The 11,117-nt window shown below is 41.8% G+C and overlaps 1 protein-coding gene across 1 annotated transcript in view; it reads left to right on the top strand.

Annotated features, from left to right (window-relative positions):
- LOC108238764 (hippocalcin-like protein 1) overlaps window positions 1-11,117 on the top strand; it is a 50,278-nt gene that overhangs the window by 36,232 nt on the left and 2,929 nt on the right. Inside the window, exons 2-4 of the mRNA XM_017421061.3 lie at window positions 1,846-2,022; window positions 3,718-3,999; window positions 10,172-10,277. Coding sequence (XP_017276550.1) covers window positions 1,927-2,022; window positions 3,718-3,999; window positions 10,172-10,277 — 484 coding nt within the window. The 5' untranslated portion in view covers window positions 1,846-1,926. The remainder of the gene's footprint in view (window positions 1-1,845; window positions 2,023-3,717; window positions 4,000-10,171; window positions 10,278-11,117) is intronic.

Below are 11,117 nucleotides of genomic sequence, written 5' to 3'. Positions count from 1 at the left end.
AAAATTAAACAAAATAAACATTTGAAATATATGAGTTTGTATGTAATGTATGAATATAATATACAAGTTTCACTTTTTAAATGGAATTACTGAAATCAATCTACTTTTTCATGATATTCTAATTTTATGACCAGCACCTGTATATATAAATATATACAGTATATCATGGTATCATGGTGTGTACCACTGAACATGGAGCAGAGAAAGCTGAGGACAGAGTTGTCTCAGGAGCTTAGAAATAAAATGACTGAGCAGCATGTTAAAGACAAAGGCAATAAGACCATCTCCATGCAGCTTGACGTTCCTGCGACTACAGAAGTTTAAGGTCCATAGGACTGGAGACAACCTCCCTGGGTGTGATGCATGAGGAAAACTGATGACAAATTAAAGTGACAGATAGTACATATTGTAACTAAAGAGCCTAGAACAACTTCCAAAGAGATTAGAGATGAATTTCAAGGTCAAAGGTCATCAGCGTCAGATCAAAGCATCAGTCACTGTTTGAGCCAAAGTAGACCTAATGGAAGACGACCGAAGAGGACATCAAATCATAAAAAAATTGAGGCTGTAATGTGTTCAAATGTGTTTTGAGACGCCACAAAGAAAATGTCCTTTGGACAGATGTGACACAACTGGAGTTTTTTGGCAACAGGTCCCATCAGATCTGTGCTCACAGACCCAAAAATGAAACGTATCAATAAAAAAAACCTGTACCTACAGAGAAACACGGAGGAGGCTCGATTCTGTTCTGTGGCTGCTTTGCTGCATCTAAACAGGGTGTCCTGAATCTGTTCAGGATCCAATAAAATCTCAAGACTATCAAGACATTCTGGAAATAAATGTTCAGAAATCTTGGTCTCAGTCTCAGCTTATGGGTCCTCCTAACAGGATAATGACCCAAAACACACAGCTAAAAAAAAGGTTGTTCAACAAAATATTAAGTAAAGGGAACCATCCTGTTTGTCAAGACCAGCTTCATTAGTCTGTTTGTTTGTTTGTTTGTTTGTTTGTTTGTTTAATAATTGCGTAAAAACCAAAATCCAAAATCTGTGACTAATTTTCATTAGTGGAATTTCCATAGTTTTAAAATTTTTTATTACTTTAGTCAACTTCAAGTTCTTTCAGTGACCTTTGTGGTGTTTTCTTTCTTTAACAAAAGGGTGCAAGCAGATTTGTCCACATCTGTATTTTCTGTCTCTCACCATTAAAATGAAACTTTCATAAACTTAGACTGCTCATTTCTTTTCAGGGGAACAAACTTACAAACTCAGCAGGGCATCAAGTCATTATTTACCCCACGGTAGTTGCTGCTGTTTGTATATCGTTGTTCTTTACGGGGCTATTTTAGTGTGACTTGCTGCCAAGAGCCGAACGGGCAATACAAATTTGTAAAACTCATGTCATTAATTACAGGAGTCAACTATGTCTGTAAGTGAAGTGCCTCGTGAACCGCAAGACGGGGTTAGAAGTTGGAAACGCAAAAGACGGTTATTCAGTTCGTCCAGTTCTGCGAACACTGAGCTAAACTTTGGTGTGGCAGCAGCTGAGAGTCATTCACAGCACACACTCTGAGCCCTGCCCGGTTTGGCAAAAAATGCTAAGACATTTGGTTTATTTTTCTTTAAATGTGTATTTAAATATCTAACTTGGATGGGCTCAGTTTCTGTCCCCAGCCGCTGGCCGATAATGCAGAAAATCAAAGTTTACTATTTTGTCTTGTTTCAATCTCCACTCCATTGCCATGTATGCCTAAGGTTATATTGACCAACTGTCATTTTATTGAACTCATCCTCCATTTGTTCCTAATTAATGCCGACATCCTGTGTCCTTATCTTTGACCAACAGGTGAGAACACAAGCCTGGCCGCTGCGATAGACTCCGTTGTCAAGTGAAAAAAAAAAAAGAAGACAAACCGGACCTGTCGCCATGGGGAAACAAAACAGCAAACTGCGGCCAGAGATGCTACAGGACCTCCGGGAGAATACCGAGTTCTCCGACCACGAGCTGCAGGAGTGGTACAAGGTAACACCAAACAGACTTCTTGAAAAAAATAACTAATCGCCTCTTCAAACGCACTTTTCTACTTTTTTGTACTTCTACTTTTCTAGTTTTTCCTCATTTAATCAACGGAGGCCACTCTACAAGTTGGTGGACTGTGTGACATATCAAATCGTCGGCATTAACCCTGCTTGTCTGTTATCAAAATAGCTCACTCACACACAGGAATCACTGCAGCTGATTAACTTTTGGAGTCGACCCAATTGAAGATGTCCGCCTCAGCCAACTGACCACAGAAAACACAAACATAGCTGTAACTCAGCCAATTTTTACACATATTTAGCTCCAATTCAGTGTGGTGGTCGCTAAGAGTCATCCCCAACACATAACGACATACACTACACATTGCACAACAGTTTTGCTTAAAATTTTGGCATTGACTGTTAAAGTCAGCACTGTTTGTCTGTTAGAGAAATATCTCCAGAACCACTGGACAGAATTTGGTGAAACTCTCAGAACATAATCATTACATGTCCATTTCCGACTCATTAACATTTGGAGTCAACCCGATTCAAGATGACTGCCACACCAAAGGAACCTTAGCTTACACTAAAATGGCTGTAACCCAGTCCATTTGACAGATATTGAGGTCATTTTGGTGTGGTAGTAGCTGAGAGTCATCCTCAACACATGAGTTTCACTGGTTTGATTAAAACCATTTTTCTTAAGATGATTGTAGTTTAAAACTATGGCATGAAACCTGGCGGGGGATGTGCATTCCTGGGTGGAAAGCGAGGCTAATATTCATGTTTTGATTTCTTCTCATTTGGTCTATACCCGAATTCCTTGTTTGCAGGTTTAGATCAGCCATCACTTTGTTGCTTGACCGTTAAGGACTGAGAAGGCACAAACGCATTCCATCCGGCCCTCACTTCATCCACCACGTGTCCTGAGTAGCACAGAGTTATTTGTTCTCCCTCCTTTCACCTTTCCGTGCCAGCTATTTGGTTTACGAAAACCGCGAGGCAGTGATGGCTGAAACTGTGTGCGACTCCGAAAGGTTATTAGATTTGGAGAACTTGAAAAGGTCGCTGCAGGCTGCGTATTGGGCGGATTTGCGAGTTATTAATCGATTCCAGATTAATTTAGCTACTTAAACAGCGTTTTTTTTTTCTGTCATTGTTCTCTCCTCTATGGGAACAGTGGAGTTACAGTTGACACAGATACAGAAGAAAGCTCATTTCTAGAAAGGTTTTATTGTTATTAACTTGACTCAAATTCTGGATTGGCAGACCAGAGGGCTGTGTCACTTATGTTGTCTGTGCGCACAACTGTGTTACACCCACTGCTACCCTTAAGTCTTGGAATTCTCCATCATTTTAACTCTTGGTTCGTAGCCTGAGCATATGTAGTCACTTGAACGAAGTGCCAAAATCAAAGCACATTCTGTTGGGAAGTCATTTTAAGGAACAGATCGTGAGCTTGCCAGTAAACCAGGAAATTAGACGTGTTGAATGCACAATGTTCAAACGACCAAGCATGGGTGATGTAGGAGACTTGGTGGAGATTCTCAGTCATCCAGTACGTGGTGATCCAAATCAAGCCCTGCTTAGAGTCCCATCCGAACCTCAGGCCGGCTCAGCCTTGGAAAGCAATGGAATTAGTCAGCCTAGGTCTAGAATCATGTCTTTTTTTTCTTGTTGTTATCGTTTATTTCAGGGTTTCTTGAAGGACTGCCCCAGCGGGACCTTGAATGTGGAGGAGTTCAAGAAGATCTACGCCAACTTCTTCCCCTACGGAGACGCCTCCAAGTTCGCCGAGCACGTCTTCCGAACTTTCGACACCAACGGCGACGGGACGATAGACTTCCGGGAGTTCATCATTGCCTTGAGCGTCACGTCGCGGGGGAAGCTGGAGCAGAAGCTGAAGTGGGCTTTCAGCATGTACGACCTGGACGGAAATGGGTACATCAGCCGCGAAGAGATGCTGGAGATAGTGCAGGTGAGCAATGAAAGCTTGGATGGTGAGGTAAAGGTAAGGCTCGTTGATGCCTGTGGGCGACGAAGATGATGTGAACTGTACGTGCCGCTTAATAGTGGACATTTTTATGCTTAGAAACATTTTTTGGGCACCTTTTTGAACTCCCGCTCCTTCAGAAAACCTCTAAAAATGAGAGCAACTGAAGACATATACTTCCTTTTTAGTATAGCTTCACCAATGCAATGGTTTTGGGGCTGGTACCGATAAATCAGCGTTTTCTACATACAAGTCGAGATACGTCCATTTTTGCAAAGACGCCTTTTTATTTCCTTTAAAATGTCAGCGCTCCCTGGGGGATTAGCTGTAGCATGGGAGTGCTGTTTCAAAGCAAACCTTTTGTCATTTCAGTCGCGCACTTTCTCACTTCTCAATGACTCACTGACGTACGTCGGCCGCTATATTTAGCCCGACAGGTTTATTGAACCGATTGCAGGTCAGCTCACGGAGACAAACAAACACCTTTTGAATTCAGTCTCCCTTTTGTACTTGCACCGTCTAAAAGCGGCAAACATAAAGTCGCACGAAGCGGCGGGTAACGCTTTGGTTGGGCGCTTGGGTTGTGGGATTCAAATCCGTTTACCTGACAGCAGGTTATGTTGCAATTCAGTGCTCTTAAAATTTACTTTAACCAAATTGCTTTTTTAGAGGGTGTCTATAGTTCTTTTTAAACTTTATTTAATGTCCCTTACAGATGATTATGTGTATAGAGAGCACCATAAAGCAGTACTAAAAAAAATTTCTGAAGAAATTTTCAAGGGTGCCGATGCAACTACTGCTAAAGTTCCAACATAGATCAACTTCCCTCCACGTAAACCCTAAATGTCATTTAGGACTTTATTTTCTTGACGAAATGCAAATGTTTTGATGTCTAAACTGTATTAAAAAATGTACAAGATCAAAAGAAGCGCTACAGCTGCCAGTGCATTGTGGTCACCACGGTAACCGCACACTCCTGTCTCTCACTCCTTCAAAGAGACAGGCAGACTGAAATGCGGAGTAGAAAGTAAGACTCAAAAGGACAGTCACTGAAGGTTGTATTTATTGAAGTCTCCTAAACTGTAAGTGGCAGAAGCGTCGTACTTTTTCATGATATGCCAAGTTAAAAAGACCTTTCCCTTCAGGTTTTAAAGAGGAACGGTTGGAGCTCAGACACAATGAAAGTCAATGAGAGTTTGGGTGTGCGTATTCTGGACGCTGCAAGGATTTAGGAGCAAACAGCAGTGAGAGACACATTGGACGAAGGAAGACAAAAATGGCTGTTTTGATGTAGAAACTGTATAAGAAGTGGATGGTTTGAGTGAGCAGGAAAAAAAATGGTTGGAAAGTTTAAACAGCTCAAAAGTTGGAGCATGACAAGATTGCAGCGTGTCGAGCAGTCGTGAAACTTAAACTGTGATTGTGTAAAAGCTAACTAAAAAATACTAAAGAGCTAGTTTGTTTCTAATTTGGAAGTACGCTCAAAAATCCAACTCAGTGCGCCAAATTAAGATTGTTTTCTTTGTGAAAATATTTCACACGAGTTAAAAACAGAGAGGGAGCTCTCCCGCTCGTTGTCTAATCAGAATTTGTGATTCCGTGGAGGATCGAAAATGGCCGCCAAAATGGGAGCAATGTCAACAAACACATGCGTGTCGATGAGAAGTCATGCAGTCTTTGACATGATGTAGATCTTCAGCTGTGCACTAGATATTCCTAAAATTCAACACGCTGGTGTAAAACCAGTGGCTTCAGGGAAATCAGGATATGGGCAAATGATTTCTATGTCCAAATTATTGCTTAAACATGCAACAGCAGTTAATTACATACATTTGGTGATTAAGACAGCCATTTTATACATTTCCTGTATAAAAAAAGGAAAGCCAGAAAGTGTCAGTGTAAACACAGTAGATTTACCATGTGTCAATATTTTTTGAAGGTAGTTTCTTTTGATAAATTGACTAAATTCTTGCAAAACTGTATATTGTAGGGTTACTTACCTGTCAAAGGATATTACAGATGCTTTTTTGCCTTTATTGGTGCAGCTGTAACCTGCACACAACCCAGACATGCTACTACAACAAGACGACTGATTCCCGTTTTAATAATGGCAACAATGTCCATCGAGTCACACGATCACATGACGAGTGCTCCCTCTCTATTTTTAACTCTGAGTTTTGGCAATTTTTTTGTAGTTGTTGATCAAAGACAAACAAAGAATAATATTCCCGATCGAGCAGCACGTTTTGTATGGCTTTTTTTTAAACCTGCAGCAGGAGTCAGGAATCAAAACCTGTGTTTGAGACGGTCGAGCTGTAATAAAAGCGCTTCGGTGCTTATGCGTTTTTAACCTTCTTTATTACCATTCGTTGCAAAAAAAATCCACTTGTTGCAGATGAATGACAAATGTGGCCCCGAAAAAGATCCATATATTTTTCAATACTTGCTCTGAAGTTTATTTAAAGCCACCAGTCACACATTCGCACTGACCCAAACAGACATGGTGCTCAGAGCCTCTAACAGAAGCACTGGAGTAAACTTTCAACCACTTCCCGGTAAACCGTGAAGTACTGCGCTACCGTAGTCCCGAATGTAATCCTTTTCCTGCTGAGAGCCAATAATTGGAGGGACCTCGACATATTAGGCATATTTCTGCAAGTTGTGGATGTGCGCGGCTGTGTTTCATGGTTCTCGTGGATTAGCAAGTTAAATTTAACCAGCGTTTATCCCTGAGTGTGCAGAATACTGGGATTATCCCCGAGCTCACGGAGGTTACATTACCGAGGGGGGAAGAGGAGGGCACCATTGTGTAATTGTGCACCGAGCGAGACTGAGAGGAGATTTTGTCACAATAACTAGGCGGTCAGATTAGTTTTGCTCATTACCGGACCAACAGATTAAACCTTAACTCTTACTCGAAGCGACCAACGTGTCATTCGAAGCTGCTGCACTTTAAATTTAAATTTTCCCAAAAACAATAGTTTAAGGGAGATATGTTCATGTAAAAAAAAGAAAAAAATCAAAAGAACAATCTTCGTGTCAACATTGTTGATGTTGGTGTTTCCGAGTGAGCTACTTACATTAAATCAGCAGATTACACAAATTATGAAAGGGGTTAGGGTATTTGGACTGAGCTGTCACGGTACAGACGTCAGGTTTCGGTGCGTTCAATCAGATAAAGAAAGTGTTCGTCACGGGTGAACACCCTTATCTTATGTCAAAGACGTACATCGTTTTAATTAGCTTTTTCTTTGCCATCCGCCATGACAGGAAAGCAGTAGAGGAAGATAATAGGGATGGGCGGTGATTTTCAAACAATTATAGTCTTGTTAAAATGGGTGAGGTCAAAGAATTAAAGGGGCGGTCTGGTCATTTGTGAAGTGACTTTCTGTCAAATACACGTGGTGCCTTATCAGCCGCTACATCAGCCGTGGAGAATGGAGAAAGAGGCAAAAGTCTTCGTCCAGGCTGGGCTAGGCTGTTAGTGACACACCAAGTTGTTTCCTAACTAGGCTTTTTCAGTTTGTGTGCCTTGTTTGACTCAACACCCTNCCCAAAAAAAGAAATTATGGGATAGTTGCCTTTGTTTGTACAACATTGTTCAGAGTTCAAATTGGATGAATAAGACGGTACAGTTACCAGTTGACAAATCCGACCCCTGCTGCTGTACGTCGTCTTCTACTTTACAACCTCCCTACTGGAAAGGGTAGTTTGTTTTTTTGTCTCTACTTCTGGGACAGTAATTATTGATTTAAAAAAAAAAATGTGAGGACAAAAAACAACTATCTTTTAGCATTGGTTTTCTGTTTTGTTTTTTTTGTTTGTTTGTTTCTTGGACCGAACCCATACCAAACCCTGACCCCAAAACTGAGATATGTATTGACCCATGATTTTTGTGCTCCCATTACTCCCCCCTTCTCTATGAGAATAAACTTTTTGCCTGTTTGATAATAGCGCTCTGCACTCATTGCGTCACGCGTACTTTTTACACTGATTAGCCGCCGCCCTCTCACGAGTAGCCCGGATGTTTGTACAGACAACATGGCTTCGACGCAGAGATTCAGTCGTGTTATCCTAACAGAAAACAACGTTCCCGCCGCAGAGTTGGACAATGGAGCCACTGCTTTTGAATGACTTACAGAAACTTAGACGATGAAATGTTTGGAACAGACTGAACTCTGTGGTTTCACTTTTTCCTGGTCAAATCCAGCTCGTCCCAAACCAGCGATCACCCTTTTCTGGCTGTGTTCAGCTTTGGAAAGGGACAAAAACCACCTCTTCCAAGTGAGGAAAATGGCTGTTCTGTGAGTCACTGTTATAGGCACCGTAGGCACAATCCTGCCAGTGGAATTCAATGCCATTTTCCCAAAAAATTTTTTAGCTAAAACAAGCATTATGATCTAACCTCTACAAGCTACTACGAGTGTTTGTATGAGTATGTTTGTTGCGTAATCTTTCATGAGACTAGCTAGTGATCGAGCACTGAACAGAACATTATGGCGCTGGCTCATTCAGAGCATCATAGTGGACACCAGTCAGCACCATATCTTAAACTAAACGACTTTTGCCAGTTTTTCCATTACATTTACTAACGGCAGCTTAAAGCTTGTGAATCACATGAATGAATATTGGGTAATTTATGCCAATGATTGTCTTTTCACAAGACAATCACTATTGTTCGGATGATTGCATGTTGATGTTCTTGCTTCTGTCTGAGCCTTCTGTTTGTCATGGCAAGTGTTACTCTTTAATCAACTCGAATGAAACATCAGCCATCTTATTAGAAAAAAATGATCATCTCAGCCGCTGCTCTGGTTGATATCTGAAAGTGACTTTTATTACAGAATCACACCAGAAGGCATTACAGGATAACATCCCAGTTTGTACTTGTGCAATTAAATTAAAGAACCAGACGTTTTGGTATGTAATTATAATATATATATTGTTGTTTTTATTTTTGGCCATATGCAGCATTTTACTTTTGTCAGGATCGGTAGTTTTTGTTTTCTGTTCCTTTTGTTATCCTATTTTTATTTCCTTTGTTTTCTGTGTTCTGTTTTTCCCCAGAGTTTCATGTACCGTCAGTCCTTCCCCTACAATATAAACCTGTTCTCTGTAACCATTAAACTGTTGTTATACGCCATGAGAAGTCACAAAGTCGGCTCTCAGTCACATGATTGCGTGACGAAAATTGCGTCATTTTGTTCTCGTAGCGGCTTTGTCCGCCGCGTCACAACACAAGGCCCTAACCAAACTTTTGCTCACAGGGGTTTGCTCCAAGTGTTGCGTGATTGGTCAGAAGTTGTTTATGCTTAAAAGCCGGTGAGTTTTAATGGAGTCATTCTCAGTAAAAGGTTAGAGTCCATACTGCTCCCAGTATTTTTAAACAGATATATTTGTCACAATTTTAGCAAAAATGCTATACCAGTAGTTGGTAAAAACACTATTGGTAATAACATATTAAAATAGAAACGAAGACTATTCTCCCCAAAAATGTATTTGAACTTTGATTTAGTTTTCTCTCAGTTATTAACCATTTCAGAACAGACAAAAAAAAAGGTAAAAACAGCTTAGTTCTGGGCACAAAGTGGAAAACCCCATTCGTTTGTGACTCTACGTGAATTCATTCCCGCCAACCTGGCCCCTGCTACAGAGGTGCTGCGACACTGATTCACAGTCAGTTTTACGCCCTACGCTCCCAAGGGAGAAGAAATAATAGGCATGTAAACTGATTTGAAACTTGCAGCCGGCGCTAGCTGATGCTCTGAGCTTTTTGGTGCTCCCGTACGGAGGCTGATTTAATGCCGTTAAGAGGCAGAAAACGTCATCAGTCGACAGATTAAGATCAATACGACAACCCCCGGCCTTTCCAGGCACGTTCATCCCCCTGCTAGCTCGTGTTGTTCCTGCTCCCGCATTCTGATGTTAGGAGCTACAAATGCCAGTGAGCTGTCGAAGGTTCAGTCGGGCTGATTCTCAGCACCGCAACGGGTTGAGTTTTCTGCTCACTTTCTGTTTCGGCTCTCTCCTGCTGAGTCTTCTTAATGGGTCTCTGCTGGCTCTGATTCACTTGGCTTTTCTCTTCTCCTGCCACCCCCCACCCACCCCGTCTCTCTTCCTCCTCCTCCTCCTCCTCCTCTCTCACTCTGTCTCCCAGGCCATCTACAAGATGGTGTCGTCTGTGATGAAGATGCCAGAGGACGAATCCACGCCAGAGAAGAGGACGGATAAGATCTTCAGACAAATGGACCTCAATAACGACGGTGAGGGGAGATCATTTTTTAGAAAGGCCCCGGTGGGGGTGGGGAAAGTTGAGCGGCTGAATGGCGGCGCTATGTTGAGAAATGCGCTCCTCTTAAATCAAACAGCATATGCGTAGTTTAGTTTCCTGCCAACCATCTGATGGTGGATTAGTAGCACTTGATCGGGGCAGAAACACAGTTTCACAGAACAAAGAACCATCTTACACCCTGCTGTTTTGCTCAAGCCTGCATCTTGGGTCCTGCCTAGTAGGGTAGACCCCGACCTCTATTCCTTGCATGCTGCTATGATTAGTGCCTCTGTGCTGTCATTCACTCCAGTCCTCTTTAGCCACTGGAAGGATTTATTGATATCGGCCACATTCTCAATCTACTGGTGAGTAGGGACTTGTCCTTCGACGAGGGTTCTTCTTTCTCCTCTTCCACATTGGGTTTCTGCTGCCTGAGACATTTACTTAGCAGATCATCATTGGGGGCTTTCTTCCTGATGTACTCCAGGATCTTGGTTGTTTCATCCTGCACAGTGGCTCTGATGCTCACTAGTCCTCTGCCTCCCTCCTTTCTCTTAGTGGACAGTCTCAGAGTGTTGGACTTAAGGTGAAACTCTTTGTGCATTGTGAGAAGCTTCCTTGTCTTAATTTGTGTCTGTTCATCTTAGGTAGGTAGGTAGGTAGGTACATTTATTTATATAACACTTTTCAGCACGAGGCGACTCAAAGTGCTTTACAACACAAGAACAAAATTACAGACAGAGTTACAGAACATGACAAGATAACTAAGCTAAAACATGACAATGCTAACAAGGTACAGGATAACTAAACTACGAAAACATGATATTACTAA

This window comes from Kryptolebias marmoratus, linkage group LG5 (assembly GCF_001649575.2).
Source record: "Kryptolebias marmoratus isolate JLee-2015 linkage group LG5, ASM164957v2, whole genome shotgun sequence".
In the NCBI taxonomy this organism is placed as follows: Eukaryota; Metazoa; Chordata; class Actinopteri; order Cyprinodontiformes; family Rivulidae; genus Kryptolebias; species Kryptolebias marmoratus.
This window is presented reverse-complemented; position numbering and strand designations above follow the sequence as displayed.